This window comes from Neoarius graeffei, chromosome 20 (genome assembly GCF_027579695.1).
Source record: "Neoarius graeffei isolate fNeoGra1 chromosome 20, fNeoGra1.pri, whole genome shotgun sequence".
Classification (NCBI taxonomy): Eukaryota; Metazoa; Chordata; class Actinopteri; order Siluriformes; family Ariidae; genus Neoarius; species Neoarius graeffei.
In genome coordinates this window covers 8816895-8836884 of record NC_083588.1, presented here as the reverse complement: position 1 = coordinate 8836884, position 19990 = coordinate 8816895, and the positions used below count along the sequence as shown (strand labels likewise).

The following is a 19990-nucleotide window of genomic DNA, read 5'->3' as shown; positions in this document are numbered from 1 at the left end:
ATGGGACGAGGCAGAGTTTTGAGTTACTTTGCTCTCGCAATGTTCATTCAATGTTATTCTTCTCAATTTCACAATTAAAATATAACATCTTTTCCCTTCTTTATTTCTTTCATTTTAACTGTAAAACCTGTCTTTGTGTGTCCTTGTATTTCAGATTCCTGCAGTCAGACACTGATCGAGTCTGATTCAGTGATCATCAAACCTGATCAGTCTCATAAACTGACCTTCACAGCTTCTGGATTTAACTTTGGGAGCTCCTGGATGGCTTGGATCAGACAGGCTCCTGAAAAAGGGCTGGGATTTGTTGCAACTATCGAGGATGATAGTGATAGGAAGTTTTTCTCCAGTGCAGTTAATGGCCGCTTCACCATCTCCAGAGACAACAGTAAGAAGCAGGTGTATCTGCACATGAACAGCATGAGGACAGAAGACACTGTAGAGTATTACTGCGCTCGACACACACAGTGATACTTCTCCTGAGACATCAGTAAAAAAAAACATTTTTGCTGTAGTCACATAACAGTCTTGCACTTTCATCAGCAGTGTATTCATGGAGGTCAAAGAACCAAAACTTTTAGATTGTCTCTTGTATGACTGACATGTTATTACTGAGTGAGTTTTACTGCATGTTGTGTGTGTGTCTGTCTGTGTGTGTGTTTATTGACTTTAAAAATCCCATATATTTGGGAGTGAACATAAGAATGTGTGTAGTGGCCTGTGATAGAATGATGTCTCATCCCGTACACATCCCCTCACCACACCCAGTATTACCTGGAATAGTCTCCAGATCCACTGCAACCCTGACCAGGATAAAGTGTTTACTGTAAATGAATGAAGGAGTTTTTCATTCTAATGTGATGTGCCTCCCAAAACATTGCTGTTGTCTTTTAGTGAGAAATGATTGACATTGATGGACATTTCTGCTCAGATCAGCAAATTTATTCAAGATTTTCACAAAATAATGTCCCATGAGACAAGTGTGTGATGATCTGGACTTCCAGTTTCCATGAGTAAGGAGATTTAAAATCATTTACAGGACTAAATTTTACTTCCATATTCAGTCTTTAATACAAACAAACCAAATTCAGCACCAAAGAACATTTTTTTTTATCATTCTGATGATTAAAACCTGTCGAAGACAGAAACCAGCAGGCTGTTTTGAATGGAAGAGCATAACAATATGCAAATGTTGATGCAAAATTTCCCCCCTTCCAACTACATATGGAAAAATATCAGCCTCGGTCACTGTGGGCTCTGGAGAATTTAGCACTGCTTTTAGTTCAACGATGTTCCTTCCATTTTTGCTGCTGCTGGCAGCTTCATCCTGTGAGTTTCACTTCAATCATGTACTCAGAGCTCAGAGCAAATTATTGCAGTTATAGCATACTGTACAGACATTTCTGACTGAAATTGTGACATCTCTTATTTTTTTCAGATGTGGACTGTGCAGTAGAACTCACTCAGGTCACCTCAGTGATGTTAAAGCCAGGAGACTCTTTAACCCTCAGCTGTAAAGTATCCGGCTACTCTGTTACTGACGACAGCTACGCCACGGCTTGGATCCGACAACCTGCAGGGAAAACTCTGGAATGGATAAACCACATTTGGGGAGGTGGAACAATCCGTTCTAGAGATTCTCTAAAAAACAAGTTCAGTATTTCTAAAGACGGCTCCAGCAGCACGGTAACTCTGAGAGGACAGAATCTGCAGACTGAAGACACAGCTGTGTATTACTGCGCTCGCCACACACACTGATGCTTCTGTTGAGGTGTCAATACAAAAACACATGCATGCTGTTGTCAAAAGTTTATCTCACATTTTCATCATCAGTGTTGAAGAACAAAGGAAACATTGAGACAAAAACTGAACTGTATGACTTTCCTCAATGCTGAGAAGAACATCTGGAAAAAGGAACATTACATGAAATCTCACTATTTTCTTTCTTATTTTTGAAATCTGTGTGAAACATCCACCATCCAAATCATGTGTCAGTTGTTCCTATGGAATGATAAACGATTACAATTTATAATTAATATTAACCTGTGTGTTGCCTTTCTAGAGTAAACAGACCTGCAGTTTAATTAATTAATTGATTAATTAATCAACACCTTATTCAGATTCAAGAATTCAACATAACTGTGGTATCAGTGGATTTCATTCATCTTTCAGGATGTTTCTTTATTTTGCTCTTTAAATGACATCAGAGAAGCTTCATCACAGAGAGTGAAGAGCAAACTCCATCATAAAGACAGGGTGATAAATGACTTAATTTCCCACTGATACTGTATCTGACTGCTTTCGCTCTTTTAAACCATGCCAATGTAAATGCTCCAATCTGGAATTCAGACTTCCTTCATTTGTATCGCCTCCCCATGGGAGGCCTTTTTACTGACAGCAAGAACATTTGAACCTTTTTCTTTAAAATTTCTCCTTCCAGTTCTGGATATGGGCGGCACGGTGGTGTAGTGGTTAGCGCTGTCACCTCACAGCAAGAAGGTCCGGGTTCGAGCCCTGTGGCCGGCGAGGGCCTTTCTGTGCGGAGTTTTCATGTTCCCCCCGTGTCCGCGTGGGTTTCCTCCGGGTGCTCAGGTTTCCCCCACAGTCCAAAGACATGCAGGTTAGGTTAACTGGTGACTCTAAATTGACCGTAGGTGTGAATTTGATTGTGAATGGTTGTCTATGTGTCAGCCCTGTGATGACCTGGTGACTTATTCAGGGTGTACTCCGCCTTTCACCCGTAGTCAGCTGGGATAGGCTCCAGCTTGCCTGCGACCCTGTAGAACAGGATAAAGAGGCTACAGATAATGAGATGAGATGATACTTTTGTGCCTCTAGAGGGCAGTCTGTGCAAACTCAACCATCTCAACCTGTTGCTCTCTGCACATTCAGGCCATTTTTCTTCTCACATCCTGCTGTGAATCATGACCCTCAGATTAAACAGACTTACATCCAGCATATCAGTGACCTGTGCTGTGTTGATAAGGCTCTTTGTCCTGGAGAACCTGTTTTCAAGGTAAATTCATATGGATTGAAATGAGGAAGTTGATCAATAGTCTAATTTTATACAAATAAACCCCTGTTTAAACTTTTCCTATGAAATGTGAATCTGTATGATGTTGCAATGTATAAAATCATATCCTTTTTTTCCATTCAGAGACATTCGAATGGTTTAAAGGTTCTGTGGATGATTCAGGGTTCTCAGCTTCTAAAAATGGTTTTACTCTCAACTCTTTCTAACCATGAAACATTCTGTTGTGGGGTTCCACATAGAACCTTCTAATCATCCACTCATCTCTACACTGAGCAGCCTGTGGTTGTGGGTTTAATCCATCCATAGTGCTCATGGACACTCCCTATTCAAATAGAGTCGGGTATAAACAGCATGTTCTTGGCTCTTCTAGTTTCCAGTGAGCTGTGTGATAGATAACACTCCCACACACTTTCAATCTGGCTGAAGCAGAATTCAGAGAAGGATGATTTTAGGACAGTGTATTTTATTTGGACTCATTTCATGTAAGTTTCAGTTTTTCATGAGATTATTGGAAGGAAAAAGAGCCACTCTGTCTTGATAAACATTATAACATGACTGAGTTATACTCTTCTCTTTCAGATTCTTATGGACAGTCCCTGACCTCCTCTGCTTCTGTGGTAAAGAGACCTGGAGAGTCAGTCACTCTGTCCTGTACTGTCTCCGGATTCTCAATGGGCAGCTACTGGATGCACTGGATCCGTCAGAAACCAGGACAAGGACTGGAGTGGATCGGCTACATTGATAGTGGCACTGGCACTGGATTCGCTCAGTCTCTGCAGGGCCAGTTCTCCATCACTAAAGACACCAATAAAAACATGCTGTACCTCCAAGTGAAGAGTCTGAAAGCTGAAGACACGGCTGTTTATTACTGTGCACGACACTCACACTGACACAACAGACTCCAGAGCTGTACAAAAACTTACACAAGCACATCCTCATGAGCTGTAAATATTCCCTCAGCAGGAAACTGAACCCCAGAGTCATTTATCATGAACATCTTCATGAATATTCTGCTTTTCATTTTGCTTCAAGTCCTCTGAGTGGCGCTCTTTCTCTATTTGACAACATCTGCCCCACATGTTGAGGTTAAAATGACTGAGAGAAGACTGATGTCCAACAATGTGTCTGGAAATATGTTTCATTTAAAAAAAGAAAGAAAGAATTGTCAGAAAAGTCTAAACTTGAGGTGTGCATCAGGAGGGGAATCAGCTCTAATAAAGTCACAGGAGCATGTGGTCAGATATGAAGCTTGTGGGAGCCACAATAGACTAGAAACATGAACGTGGCAGGTTATTGGGAGCTCATGTGATGCTGCTTGACACGTTTTCTGCTTCATCCTTGTTCACATCACTGTGGTTTCAAGGACTAATGTGTTTATATTGTGGGAAAAAGAACGAACAGAATTTGTGAGCAAATATTATAAAATAAAAATAAATGCAGACATGGGCAGGAGGGTAATTTATGTCCTCAAGCACAGATAATAATTATCACCCTAAATATAGTATCTAATCCTTGTTGCAAGTTTCTCTGTACAATTCCCTCTATTATTGATCTGGTATTGAAGTTGGTAAAGAACTTTCTGTTATGGAAAAGATTTGTTCCATTAAAAAGCCACACTTTCTCCATTCAATGAATCTCCTCCTCATGATTTAAATAACTTTTAAATCCGTTGTCCTCCCATCATCAGTAGAAAAGCAAATACAAACGCCAAGGCTGGATATCGCTCTATTTATGTGGTCTGATGGTCTCTGTTAAACTTTGGAGAACAGAGAAGACCCCAGTACAAACAACACACACCTTGTTCTCTCCATCTCCACTGCTCCTGCTGGCAGCTGCTTCCTGTGAGTGCTTTATCAAATTCATTAATTTACTACAATAACAATTAATGTGCAGCGTATATCGTGTGAGATATCACCATGTGTTTTCCTCCACAGATGTGCATGGTGAGGAACTGACTCAGCCTGCTTCCATGACAGTCCAGCCAGGCCAGAGTCTCTCCATCCACTGCAAGGTTTCATAGTCAGTCACGAGCGAAGGTACGTCATGGATGCGACAACCTGCAGGAAAAACTCTGGAGTGGATTGGACACATCTATCGTGGTGGGAGTCTATATTCCAATGAGAAACTAAAAACTAAGTTCAGCACCTCCAGAGACACTGCTACTAACACAATCACAATTCGAGGACAGAATCTGCAGACTGAAGACACAGCTGTGTATTATTGTGCTCGCTCTCCACAGTGACACAAATAAACAACATCCCTGTTCAAAAACACCTCATGCAGTGTCCAGTGTAACAGAATGTCTTCATGGGGTGGCCTTGGGCTGAATTCCCCTTGAGCAAGGTGCCTAACCCCTAACTGCTCCCCGTGCACTGTAGTATGGCTGCCCACTGCTCTGGGTGTGTGTGCATGTGTTCAGTGCTTCAGATGGGTTAAATGCAGAGGATGAATTTCACTGGGCTTGAGTGTGCATGTGACAAATAAAGGCTTCTTCCTCTTCTTCTTCTTCTTCTTCTTCTTCTTCTTCTTCTTCTTCTTCTTCTGTTGAAAATGTCTTATAGATCCAAGTCAAACTAAAAAATAAATAATCCCAGAAAATACTACAAAGTTCCATGTGAATTATTTTTTCAGTAGTTTGGAGCATAGATTTTAAACCCCTGTGTGACATCTTCATTATTGCTTCACATTCTGCACACTATTATAATCACATCAGTAACAAGAAGTTGTTGTAGTATAGTATCATTCAGCAGCAATAATCACCTCAACCAATTAGAGTTTGTGTATCATGTGTGAAAAAGTGTGAGAGCATTTTGTCATGACTTTGAAGAGAAGTAGAATTTTTCCACGATCATGATCCCAATATCCTCAAGCATTGATAATAAGTCTCATTCTAAATTCAGTATTTAATCCTTATTGCCTATATCACTGATCCTTGAATATTTGACTGAAATTATAGGATATGATGAAGAGGCTTCTGTTCCATGAAAAGCCACACATTCTCCATCACATGAATCTCCTCCCCATGTTTTAAATACATTTATGTGGAGCATCCATGATACAAGTGTCTGTGTAAATTATTTTGAAATGAAAACATAATCGACCAAGCACTGTTCTGTCAACCTTGTAGCCGAAACTACTGTCAGAGCCGCTGTTCTAAAAATGTGAGTCTGCAACATCGTGCCCACCATACAGATCAGGAAGCTCACCAACCAAAAACCCTGGATAAACACTCAGGTATGACGCATGCTGCATGCTCAATCTCTTGCATTTAGATCAGGCAATGAAATGGAGTACAAAGCGGCAAAGTATGGACTGAGGAAAGCCATTACAGCGGCCAAGAGGCAGTACAGAGAGAAGCTGGACAGCTTCTATTCTACTGCTGACCCCGGGCGGATGTGGCATGGCCTGCAGCACTTCACAGGCTTCAGGACCACCACCAGCACCATCAGCTCCACAGACAGCCTGCTGGATGAACTCAACACTTTCTACACCTGCTTTGAGACCTCCAGCTACAGCACAGAGAGGAGGCACACACACCTGCACCAACCAACTCCCCCCCCGACCCCACCCAACCACCACCACCATCAATAGTCTCATCAGGCCAGGTACACAAAGCTCTGGGGAAGATCAACCCCAGGAAGGCAGCAGGACCAGACAACATCCCTGGGCGGTCCCTCAAAGTATGTGCCAATGAGCTGGCTGATGTTTTCACCACTATCTTCAACCTTTCCCTCAGCCAGAGCACCGTTCCCTCCTGCTTCAAGACCACAACCATCGTCGCTCTTCCCAAGAAGAGCCCACCCACCTGCCTGAATGATTACAGGCCGAAAGAACTCACTCCAATCATCTCAAAATTATTTGATTGAGTGGTACTGGCCCACAGTCAAAGCAGTATACCAGACCCCCTGCAGTATGCCTACAGGCCCAACAGGTCCACCTCAGACGCCATTGCTGCTGCCCTCTGTTATACCTGTTCCCACCTGGAAAACAAAGACTCCTACATCAGAAGAGTCTTTGTTGACTACAGTTCTGCCTTCAACAGGGTCATCCCCACAAACTCACCCATTAACTGTCCACACTTGGTTTGCACCCCACCCTTAGTGACTGGCTCTGAGGTAAATAAGGAAAAAAAAAGGTAAATTCATTACCTTTATTTTGTAGTATACTGTTTTTTTTTCTTTTTATTTTGCACTATCTTGGCTTGACTTTATAAAATTTCTTCCACCTATTTATTGTTGTAATTTGGCACTCATGGTGGACGGCAAACTAAGAATTTCATTGTGCAAGAGGACATGTTCCTTACTGTGCATATGACAATAAACACTTTGAAACACTTTGAAACTTGAATCAGTTGGTCACAGAGATACGCAAGTGTTTAGTTTTAAAACCCGAGTCTTCAAGGTCATGTGATGCATTTGATGCAAATCCTTCACTGATGTCTCTTATGAGGTTGGTGATTGTGAGTGTGTGTGTGGTGAGGACGAGAGCAGCTGAACAGTTTAATTCACTTCAGTTTTATCCCAAACAACGATGCTCTCATCAGTGCTGCTGCTGCTCACAGCTGCATTCTGTAAGTCTCCATGTTGGCTGAATGGGTTTAGATTTCATACCTGGTTGGGCAAATGATTTGATGTTTTATTGTTGTTCTCAGGTGGTGTTGGTGCTGTGGAGCTCAGTCAGTCAGCCTCTGTGCTCGTGAAACCTGGAGAGTCGTTCTCCATCTCTTGTAAGACCTCAGAGTCGAGCTATTGTATTAACTGGATACGACAACCTGCTGGGAAAGCTCTGGAATGGCTTGGATATCTGTGTAATGATGGTAGCACTAATCTCAAAGATACAGTGAAGAGCAAGATCAGTTTCAGCCAGGACACATCCAGCAGAACAGTTTATTTAAGAGGAAAAAACTCTCAGACCGAGGACACGGCTGTGTATGACTGTGCCAGGCACACAGCACTACAGACTCCCTGCAGCCCTGTACAAAAACATCCCTGTTCATTTTCATCTCCCTGCAGTCCACTTGTCCCCAGGGATGCCTGATATAAATGAGCTTGGAGGGTTCAGACCCCTCTGTATTTCAAAGACAAAGGGAAATCAACCTCATGTTTCATCTTTGGCCTCAACATGAAATTATTTCTTGTCCTGAGCTGGATATACAGTTAATCCATCATGAATAATCTGTCAATCCATTCCAATCCATAGTTAATGTGAAGGAGGTGAAGTGTAACTGCAGCATTCAGACTCTCCAAAGGCCAGGTGATATGAACATCACAGTTTATAATTTGAACATAATGTCTGTCTTTGGACATTGAAAGTTTGGCTTTAACAGCTTTAATGATGATCATATTCCAGTTCTCTAAACTGCTCTGATCAGTTGGAAGTAAATCTCCTCGTCTACAGATGTGACGGAGCTGAGAACTTGTGCCTCTTGTTGCCTGGAAAGCACGGGCGATTGCTCTAAGACAATGAGGGAGGCTCAGCCTCCTCTAAAAATGACGAACATCGTGTAGGACGAATTGCGCTAGGCTTATGTTATAGCCAACCTTATAACATTGCTATTTCAGATCCAGAATCATCGAAATATGTGCTCAACCCAACTACAGCGCGAAATCATTCCGTTATAACTTTCCCCAGTTTGCCTAATGTGTGCGTGAGCTTTTCCCCCTCGTGACAACACGATGCAGCCCAGCCTCAGTGGACTTCAATGGCATTGGGAGCTATGCACTTGTCAGTCTCAAAATGCAAGACGGTTATTGGACAAATACTGCGAAAATGCCTGCCCACAGACTCCGAGCCTCACAGTGGGAGGGACATGGCAGTTTCTGCGAGGAGACTGGTGATTGGTGAAAGCGGCCAGATATTTTCTTTGACAGCTCGTTTCAACTATAGACAGGCAGCGGTGAATTTCAGTTCAGTCCCATGTGGATTCGCAAGTGCTGTGGTGTATTGTAAGAGATCAGCTTACATTTCGATTTAATTCATTACATACGGTTTCTACCAGCTTTTTTAGTTTGTATATATTTTCATTGTAAATAAAGTGTAAATATTGTGTTGTCAAGTTTGCTATCTTAGTTCCAGAAATGCCGTTTATTTGAGTGACTGAACTTGAACTTGAGGGGGCTAGTCAGCTAGCAAGAAAGCTGCGCACGGATGCCAAGCATTGCTGATTTAATTTTGGCGAAGCCATTTGCCAGTCTTCCTTTCGAGGAAAAAATTAAAATTAAAGAGCAGGGTAGACCAACGCCTCAAATTGACTTGGTGAAAAAGGTAAGGAATAATACTCGTTCCTTTCAGCTCTCCTGGTACGAGAAAGTGAATTGGCTAACAGCAAGTGACCCACATCAACAACAGTAAATAGGCTACTTTAGTAATATGTCATCACATCACACCACACATCACATTATCTCTAGCCGCTTTATCCTTCTACAGGGTCGCAGGCAAGCTGGAGCCTATCCCAGCTGACTACGGGCGAAAGGCAGGGTACACCCTGGACAAGTCGCCAGGTCATCACAGGGCTGACACACAGACACAGACAACCATTCACACTCACACCTATGGTCAATTTAGAGTCACCAGTTAACCTAACCTGCATGTCTTTGGACTGTGGGGGAAACCGGAGCACCCGGAGGAAACCCACGCGGACACGGGGAGAACATGCAAACTCCACACAGAAAGGCCCTCGCCGGCCCTGGGGCTCGAACCCAGGACCTTCTTGCTGTGAGGCGACAGCGCTAACCACTACACCACCGTGCCGCCCTAATATGTCATGGATGGACCAAAAATATAGAATCTATTTAAAATGTTTATGCTGAGTATATTATATTGGGGGGCGGCACGGTGGTGTAGTGGTTAGCGCTGTCGCCTCACAGTAAGAAGGTTCTGGGTTCGAGTCCCGTGGCCGGCGAGGGCCTTTCTGTGTGGAGTTTGCATGTTCTCCCCGTGTCCGCGTGGGTTTCCTCCGGGTGCTCCGGTTTCCCCCACAGTCCAAAGACATGCAGGTTAGGTTAACTGGTGACTCTAAATTGACCGTAGGTGTGAGTGTGAATGGTTGTCTGTGTCTGTGTGTCAGCCCTGTGATGACCTGGCGACTTGTCCAGGGTGTACCCCGCCTTTCGCCCATAGTCAGCTGGGATAGGCTCCAGAATAGTGTGTATAAATGTGCAGCAGTGTGAGATGTAGCACTGTCGTTTCAAATCTATGCCACAAACGAATAAAAAAATTAACATGAAACTCCATTGTAATTTGTGGGATTATTTATTTTTTAGTTTGCTATGGATGGACAAGTTTTGTATCTTGTGGACATTGTTATACTGTACACTGTATGAGGTGTTTTTGTACAGGGATGTTGTTGATTTGTCTCACTGTGTGGTCTTCGAGCGCAGTAATACACAGTGTCTTCAGTCTGCATGTTCTGTCCCTGTAAGGTCACAGTGTTCCTGAAAGTGTCTTGAGAAATGACAAATTTGTCTTTCAGTGAATCTTTCTTCTGCAATATCCCCATCATAATAAATTATATTGATCCATTCCAAAGGTTTTCCTGCAGGGTGTGAAATCCAAGCTGTTCCAAAGTGGCTGCTGCCATCAGTGATCGAAGCTCCAGACACTCTACAGGTAATGGTTCAAGTCTCTCCTGGCTTTATCACCACTGAGTCTGGCTGCATGAGCTCAGTAGTGTTGCAGGTCCCAGGCATGTGACCATGCAAACAGATATGCTGTTTAGAGAAGGCTGAATGAGCAGACAGGATAATTTTATGCTGTTGCTGCATTGACTCCTCGTAGCAGAATTTATTTGTATCTTTATACATGAGACAGCCAGTTATTTACCATGTTTCCTTCTCTTTCTTTTTTTTTTGCAATAACCATGTGAAAGTACATTAAATTCTGCTCAATTTGGTTTTCCGATACATTTTCATTCACATAATAGCAAACATAATTACAGCCAAAACAACAATCTCAGCAATGAACTTAGTGCATCACATTTCTGGTTACAGGAGCTCTTGAGTTTTCAGTCGGATCAGTAAGGAGCAGATATAGATAGTTTTCACATGACGTCACAGAGTCGGGGATTCCCTCGTGGCGGCCATCTTGCGGGTCAAGCTTACCGTACGGGTCACTGAGCACACATTGTAACGCGCGAGTACAAAGTCTTCAAAAGAACCAAAGCAGGCTATTTAAAGCTAGCAATGGGGCACACCTGTTGATTTCACGGCTGTCGTAATAGGTCAGATGACGTCAAGCGGAGCTTTTATGGATTTCCCACTGTACGGAAGCACGAAGGCGAGCAAACAAACTCAGCATACAAAGGAGAAATCTATGGCTTGAGAGAATCAACCGCAAGGATTATCAGCCTTCCAAACACAGCAAAGTCTGCTCCGATCATTTTATAAGTGGTAAGTTTAAATAAACAATCAACTGTGTTTACGTTTGTTTTTGGAAACCAAAACATCATGTGAACAATCTCTGGAGAATGCCTAACTGGAACCGCTGAGTGTACGTTCACATTGTAATGTACACTTAATATCGCTCGTTTGTCACATTTCTATTTGAAACTTGTCACTTCACTCACGCAAGGGTCATTTTTGAAAAACATTTAAGGTCTATTCTGTATGATTTGATTTGTGTTTGGGATGCAAACAGCGCGCCTTTTGGCGGACGCTGCCTGAATCGCGCGGATCTGATTTTTTTTTTTTAGGGGGAGCGTTGGAGTGTCTGATTATAATTTCAAAGTAAATTCTGTATTAAAATTACTAAATAAACAAATCTGTTACAGTCCATGAAACAGGAAGTATAAGGATGAGAAAAAAAAGTTTAAATCGGAAAGCTGCGCACATTTGCGCAGCCCGAGCGGTGTGCAGGACTGCGCATATGTGCACAGCTTTCCGATTTAAACTGTTTTTTCCCTCATCCTTATACTTGCTGTTTCATGGACTGTAACAGATTTGTTTATTTAGTAATTTTAATACAGAATTTACTTTGAAATTATAATCAGACACTCCAACGCCCCCCCTAAAAAAAAAAAAATCTGCGCGATTCAGGCGGCATCCGCCAAAAAGGCGCGCTGTGAATATATAAAGTTGTATATATCAGACAGCCTTTAAAGTTTGATGAAGTCAGTTTCAGGCTTTGGAGCAGGCTTTGGCAGTTTCAGGCTTTGGCAGCCCTGCATAGTCACTTGAAAATGCATCTTTGTCCACTTCGTAGGGGTCAATTCCCCCAATCAAGGCCAGTTTGGCTGCATACCGTTGTCGTGAGATGTCGTCTAATGTATCTATATACTTCTGTTTGCTTGATTTTGCCGACATTGATCTTTATTTTAGAAAGCTGACTATATAACTTCATAAATTCGTCCGAGATAACGTAGCCGGTAGTGGCGATGGTCCATTTTGTTTGCCCCCCAAGATGGCGGCTGGGGGGCATTCCCCGGAATGCCGTGACGTCAGTGAAAACTATCTATACTGCAGGGGCGATTTCTCAGAGACAACAAGGGAAGCCGAACTTCCCCTAAAATTCTCTCCCCAAACTGCGCCGTCTACGACGTTGAATTCTCATTAAAACAATAACTTGCATAACATATGCCCAAGATTGTATTTACGTTCATAACTGTCCCTATGTCATCCTGTAACTTATTTGAGTGATGTCTGACGAACTTGCAGTTCGCTACAAGAATCACCTTTCTTATTTCAATGGGCTCTATGGACTGGCAGCCGGGTATCCGTTGCAGTCTACGAGACAGCTCTGAACAGCCAATTTCAGCTAGTTGTTATTGGTTAAAATTGACAAAATCGTCCCTTCCGGGGAAGCCGGGTATCTCTGGGGGTAAACGAGACATTGGGAGGGCCAGAAGCCGGGCTGATAAAGGATTATTGGAGGTGGTGTTTGAAAGACATGAGGAGGGCGGTTGCTGTACTTCGGCATTGGCGAGGAACACGGTAAGCATGATCAGTCAGGCCCTAGCGGATGTCGAGAAAGTGTAGTCGTGTGCCAAAGTGCTGTCCGAATTTCTTTTCATATAAACGTTTCTTCTCATTGATGTCTCTGTACATTACTCTGTAAATAAATGTAAATATTACTTGTGGCGCTCTGTTAACTTTCATCCATTCTATCAGTTTGATCATTCGTGAATTCACTCGTTTATTTCATTTGTAGTTCAATCAACGTGGTTGTAGGCTAGCTTGAGCCTTATTGGGATCTGCAGTGCTAGCTGCTAACAGCTGGTATCTATCTGCTATAATGGCAAACATCGTGGACATGCTTTTGTCAAAACGTTTTGACACTCTGCCATATGAGGAGGAAGTGAGAATTAAAGAGCAAGGCAGACCAAAGCCCAAGCTTAATCTCATTCAAAAATCAGCAGGTCATACCAGGTCTTTTCAGGTGTCTTGGTATGAAAATGTGAACTGGTTGACTGGATCTCCTGTGACTAATAAAATGTACTGTTGGCCATGTCTTTTGATGAAGCCCTCTCAGGGAAATTTAGTTTGGTCAAAAGATGGGTTTGGGGACCTGGTGAATTTCAAAAGGGCTTGCAAATGGCATGAAACGAGCATCTCACTTCATGTGCAAGACTTAGCTGTCTGGGGTCACAGACCATTTTCTGGAAAAGGGGCGGAGGGCAGAATTTGTGTATAAATAGTGTGCATCATATAATTTTCATGAATCTGAAGTGTGTATATTGTTCAGTAATGTTAAGAGAATGGTGGGCTCTGTGTTATAGGTTATACCTGGGTATAATATTCAAGGTTCTGTGTGTTGCATAGCCTACCTGGTTATGAATTTCCAGACTGTGTTGCAGAAGATGTTCAAGGATGTGTTGCACAGCTGGGTGTTGTGTTAAAGACTCTGTGTTGCATATCAGGGTATGATGTTCCACGGGCGCAGATAGAGGGGGGGACGGGGGGGATTCATCCCACCCAGATTTAAATTCACCTCGTTCGGTCCCCCCCACTTATTGGGAGGAAAAAACGTCTATGCTGTCTTTCTTTGCATAAGGCAAACCTCACGGAAAAATCAAAAGACTAATTACCATTCGGTTTATTGAGGTGCACAGCAGTACATACATAGTTGCAACTGCGCAGACTGCACACGTTGCGAGCTCAAGCTTGGTTGCTATGGTTACCCACAACAAGTTTGACAGGCATATTGGGGACAGCTCCTCCTAGTTCAGGACCCCAACACGGCATGATGAAGGGTGCCAAAAGGCAGAAAACGATTGCATCGTTTTTTCAAAAAAAAAAAAACGACTAAGTAAACTGTGCCTTACTTTATCATATCACCTTGCAATTTTTTGATAGTCTGTTCAAAGTAATGTCGTAGTGAAAGTAAAATCGTACGGAGTAGAGATGCCTTTCTGGTAGCCTCCTTTCAGTGGTAGCCTGTAGATACAGTGCTCAGAAGGCAGTTTTAATGTTTAATCTGGCGTTCCCTGCCGTAATTTCAGCGAGCATATTGTTTCATAAGGAAACTTCGCGAAGAGTTGTTGACTGACTGCCGCTCACGCAACACACAGGCATAGTTAGAAAGTCAGGATGCACTGGTTTACACTTTACACACACACACGTAGCCCAGCCTCTCACTATGTTTAACAGTTGGAACTTAGCGGTTTTAAAACTAGTTTTGCAGTTTCTGTGCGTGATGATAATGTGTAAACTTTGGATTTCCATAGGCTATGTTAAAATGTTATCATTGTCCTGGCCTGCAGGTAGTTCCTGGTGATGGCAGTGAGGGAGGTGAAATAACATGTATACACACTACCGTTCAAAAGTTTGGGGTCACCCAGACAATTTTGTGTTTTCCATGAAAAGTCACACTTTTATTTACCACCATAAGTTGTAAAATGAATAGAAAATATAGTCAAGACATTCATTCAAGTTCATTCAAATGTTATTCTTCTCAATTTCACAATTAAAATATAACATCTTTCCCTTTATTTCTTTCATTTTAACTGTAAAACCTGTCTTTGTGTGTCCTTGTATTTCAGATTCCTGTAGTCAGACACTGATTGAGTGATTCAGTGATCATCAAGCCTGATCAGTCTCATAACCTGACCTTCACAGCTTCTGGATTTAACTTTGGGAGCTCCTGGATGGCTTGGATCAGACAGGCTCCTGAAAAAGGGCTGGAATTTGTTGCAACTATCGAGGATGGTAGTGACAGGAAGTATTTCTCCAGTGCAGTTAATGGCCGCTTCACCATTTCCAGAGACAACAGTAAGAAGCAGGTGTATCTGCACATGAACAGCATGAGGACAGAAGACACTGTAGAGTATTACTGCGCTCGACACACACAGTGATACTTCTCCTGAGACATCAGTAAAAAAAAAAAAACATTTTTGCTGTAGTCACATAACAATCTTGCACTTTCATCAGCAGTGCATTCATGGAGGTCAAAGAACCAAAACTTTTAGATTGTCTCTTGTATGACTGACATGTTATTACTGAGTGAGTTTTACTGCATGTTGTGTGTGTGTCTGTGTGTGTGTTTATTGACAGTAAAAATCCCATATATTTGGGAATGAACATAGGAATATGTGTGTAGTGGCCTGTGATAGAATGATGTCTCATCCCGTACACATCCCCTCACCACACCCAGTATTACCTGGAATATTCTCCAGATCCACTGCAACCCTGACCAGGATAAAGTGTTTACTGTAAATGAATGAAGGAGTTTTTCATTCTAATGTGATGTGCCTCCCAAAACATTGCTGTTGTCTTTTAGTGAGAAATGATTGACATTGATGAACATTTCTGCTCAGATCAGCAAATTTATTCAAGATTTTAACAAAATAATGTCCCATGAGACAAGTGTGTGATGATCTGGACTTCCAGTTTCCATGAGTAAGGAGATTTAAAATCATTTACAGGACTAAATTTCACTTCCATATTCAGTCTTTAATACAAACAAACCAAATTCAGCACCAAAGAATATTTTTTTATCATTCTGATGATTAAAACCTGTCGAAGACAGAAACCAGCAGGCTGTTTTGAATGGAAGAGCATAACAATATGCAAATGTTGATGCAAAATTTCCCCCCTTCCAACTACATATGGAGAAATATCAGCCTCGGACACTGTGGGCTCTGGAGAATTTAGCACTACTTTTAGTTCAACGATGTTCCTTCCATTTTTGCTGCTGCTGGCAGCTTCATCCTGTGAGTTTCACTTCAATCATGTACTCAGAGCTCAGAGCAAATTATTGCAGTTATAACATACTGTACAGACATTTCTGACTGAAATTGTGACATCTCTTATTTTTTTCAGATGTGGACTGTGCAGTAGAACTCACTCAGGTCACCTCAGTGATGTTAAAGCCAGGAGATTCTTTAACCCTCAGCTGTAAAGTATCCGGCTACTCTGTTACTGACAACAGCTACGCCACGGCTTGGATCCGACAACCTGCAGGAAACACTCTGGAATGGATAAACGACATCTGGGGTGGTGGAGCAATTGGTTCTAAAGATTCTCTAAAAAACAAGTTCAGTATTTCTAAAGACGGCTCCAGCAGCACGGTAACTCTGAGAGGACAGAATCTGCAGACTGAAGACACAGCTGTGTATTACTGCGCTCGCCACACACACTGATGCTTCTGTTGAGGTGTCAATACAAAAACACACGCATGCTGTTGTCAAAAGTTTATCTCACATTTTCATCATCAGTGTTGAAGAACAAAGGAAACATTGAGACAAAAACTGAACTGTATGACTTTCCTCAATGCTGAGAAGAACATCTGGAAAAAGGAACATTACATGAAATCTCACTATTTTCTTATTTTTGAAATCTGTGTGAAACATCCACCATCCAAATCATGTCAGTTGTTCCTATGGAATGATAAACGATTACAATTTATAATTAATATTAACCTGTGTGTTGCCTTTCTATAGTAAACAGACCTGCAGTTTAATTAATTGCTTGCTTAATCAACGCCTTAATCAGATTCAAGAATTCAACATAACTGTGGTATCAGTGCATTTCATTCACCTTTCAGGATGTTTCTTTATTTTGCTCTTTAAATGACATCAGAGAAGCTTCATCACAGAGAGTGAAGAGCAAACTCCATCATAAAGACAGGGTGATAAATGACTTAATTTCCCACTGATACTGTATCTGACTGCTTTCGCTCTTTTAAACCATGCCAATACAAATGCTCCAATCTGGAATTCAGACTTCCTTCATTTGTATCGCCTCCCCATGGGAGGCCTTTTTACTGACAGCAAGAACATTTGAACCTTTTTCTTTAAAATTTCTCCTTCCAGTTCTGGATATGGGCGGCACGGTGGTGTAGTGGTTAGTGCTGTCGCCTCACAGCAAGAAGGTCCGGGTTCGAGCCCTGTGGCCGGCGAGGGCCTTTCTGTGCGGAGTTTGCATGTTCTCCCCGTGTCCGTGTGGGTTTCCTCCGGGTGCTCCGGTTTCCCCACACAGTCCAAAGACATACAGGTTAGGTTAACTGGTGACTCTAAATTGACCGTAGGTGTGAATGTGTGTGAATGGTTGTCTGTGTCAGCCCTGTGATGACCTGGTGACTTATCCAGGGTGTACTCCGCCTTTCGCCCGTAGTCAGCTGGGATAGGCTCCAGCTTGCCTGCGACCCTGTTGAACAGGATAAAGTGGCTACAGATAATGAGATGAGATGAGACTTTTGTGTCTCTAGAGGGCAGTCTGTGCAAACTCAACCATCTCAACCTGTTGCTCTCTGCACATTCAGGCCATTTTTCTTCTCACATCCTGCTGTGAATCATGACCCTCAGATTAAACAGAATTACATCCAGCATATCAGCGACCTGTGCTGTGTTGATAAGGCTCTTTGTCCTGGAGAACCTGTTTTCATGGTAAATTCATGAGGATTGAAATGAGGAAGTTGATCAATAGTCTAATTTTACACAAATAAACCCCTGTTTAAACTTTTCCTATGAAATGTGAATCTGTATGATGTTGCAATGTATAAAATCATATCCTTTTTTTCCATTCAGAGACATTTGAATGGTTTAAAGGTTCTGTGGATGATTAAGGGTTCTCAGCTTCTAAAAATGGTTTTACTCTCAACTCTTTCTAACTGTGAAACATTCTGTTGTCAGGTTCCACATAGAACCTTCTAATCATCCACTCATCTCTACACTGAGCAGCCTGTGGTTGTGGGTTTAATCCATCCACAGTGCTCATGGACACTCCCTATTCAAATAGAGTCGGGTATAAACAGCATGTTCTTGGCTCTTCTAGTTTCCAGTGAGCTGTGTGATAGATAACACTCCCACACACTTTCAATCTGGCTGAAGCAGAACTCAGAGAAGGATGATTTTAGGACAGTGTATTTTATTTGGACTCATTTCATGTAAGTTTCAGATTTTTCATGAGATTATTGGAAGGAAAAAGAGCCACTCTGTCTTGATAAACATAATAACATGACCGAGTTATACTCTTCTCTTCCAGATTCCTATGGACAGTCCCTGACCTCCTCTGCTTCTGTGGTGAAGAGACCTGGAGAGTCAGTCACTCTGTCCTGTACTGTCTCCGGATTCTCACTGGGCAGCTACTGGATGCACTGGATCCGTCAGAAACCAGGACAAGGACTGGAGTGGATCGGCTACATTGATCGTGGCACTGGCACTGGATTCGCTCAGTCTCTGCAGGGCCAGTTCTCTATCACTAAAGACACCAATAAAAACATGCTGTACCTCCAAGTGAAGAGTCTGAAAACTGAAGACACGGCTGTTTATTACTGTGCACGAGACTCACACTGATACAACAGACTCCAGAGCTGTACAAAAACTTACACAAGCACATCCTCATGAGCTGTAAATATTCCCTCAGCAGGAAACTGAACCCCAGAGTCATTTATCATGAACATCTTCATGAATATTCTGCTTTTCATTTTGCTTTAAGTCCTCTGAGTGGTGCTCTTTCTCTATTTGACAACATCTGCCCCACATGTTGAGGTTAAAATGACTGAGAGAAGACTGATGTCCAACAATGTGTCTGGAAATATGTTTCATTTAAAAAAAAAGAAAGAAAGAATTGTCAGAAAAGTCTCAACTTGAGGTGTGCATCAGGAGGGGAATCAGCTCTAATAAAGTCTCAGGAGCATGTGGTCAGATATGAAGCTTGTGGGAGCCACAATAGACTAGAAACATGAACGTGGCAGGGTATTGGGAGCTCAGGTGATGCTGCTTGACACATTTTCTGCTTCATCCTTGTTCACATCACTGTGGTTTCAAGGACTAATGTGTTTATATTGTGGGAAAAAGAACGAACAGAATTTGTGAGCAAATATTATGAAATAAAAATAAATGCAGACATGGGCAGGAGGGGAATTTATGTCCTCAAGCACAGATAATAATTATCACCCTAAATATAGTATCTAATCCTTGCTGCAAGTTTCTCTGTACAATTCCCTCTATTATTGATCTGGTATTGAAGTTGGTAAAGAACTTTCTGTTATGGAAAAGATTTGTTCCATTAAAAAGCCACACATTCTCCATTCAATGAATCTCCTCCTCATGATTTAAATAACTTTTAAATCCTTTGTCCTCCCATCATCAGTAGAAAAGCTAATACAAATGTGAGGGCTGGATATCACTCTATTTATGTGGTCTGATGGTCTCTGTTAAACTTTGGAGAACAGAGAAGACCCCAGTACAAACAACACACACCTTGTTCTCTCCATCTCCACTGCTCCTGCTGGCAGCTGCTTCCTGTGAGTGCTTTATCAAATTCATTAATTTACTACAATAATAATTAATGTGCAGTGTATATTGCATGATATATTACCATGTGTTTTCCTCCACAGATGTGCATGGTGAGGAACTGACTCAGCCTGCTTCCATGACAGTCCAGCCAGGCCAGAGTCTCTCCATCCACTGCAGGTTTCATAGTCAGTCACGAGCGAAGGTATGTCATGGATGCGACAACCTGCAGGAAAAACTCTGGAGTGGATTGGACACATCTATAGTGGTGGGAGTCTATATTCCAATGA

General features: G+C 42.2%; 4 gene segments (V, D, J or C); all 4 read left to right on the top strand.

Moving 5' to 3' along the window:
• Positions 1–468, top strand: LOC132869454 (Ig heavy chain V region 6.96-like). The segment is given in 2 exon segments: positions 1–52; positions 155–468. Coding segments are annotated over 2 exon segments (366 nt in total).
• An 818-nt stretch (positions 469–1286) lies between these two features.
• Positions 1287–1755, top strand: LOC132869453 (immunoglobulin heavy variable 3-53-like). The segment is given in 2 exon segments: positions 1287–1326; positions 1436–1755. Coding segments are annotated over 2 exon segments (360 nt in total).
• Positions 1756–3429: 1674 nt separating this feature from the next.
• LOC132869452 (immunoglobulin heavy variable 3-74-like) lies at positions 3430–3921 on the top strand. The segment is given in 2 exon segments: positions 3430–3513; positions 3611–3921. Coding segments are annotated over 2 exon segments (351 nt in total).
• Positions 3922–18264: 14343 nt separating this feature from the next.
• Positions 18265–18758, top strand: LOC132869451 (immunoglobulin heavy variable 3-74-like). The segment is given in 2 exon segments: positions 18265–18349; positions 18448–18758. Coding segments are annotated over 2 exon segments (351 nt in total).
• The last annotated feature ends 1232 nt before the right edge of the window (positions 18759–19990 follow it).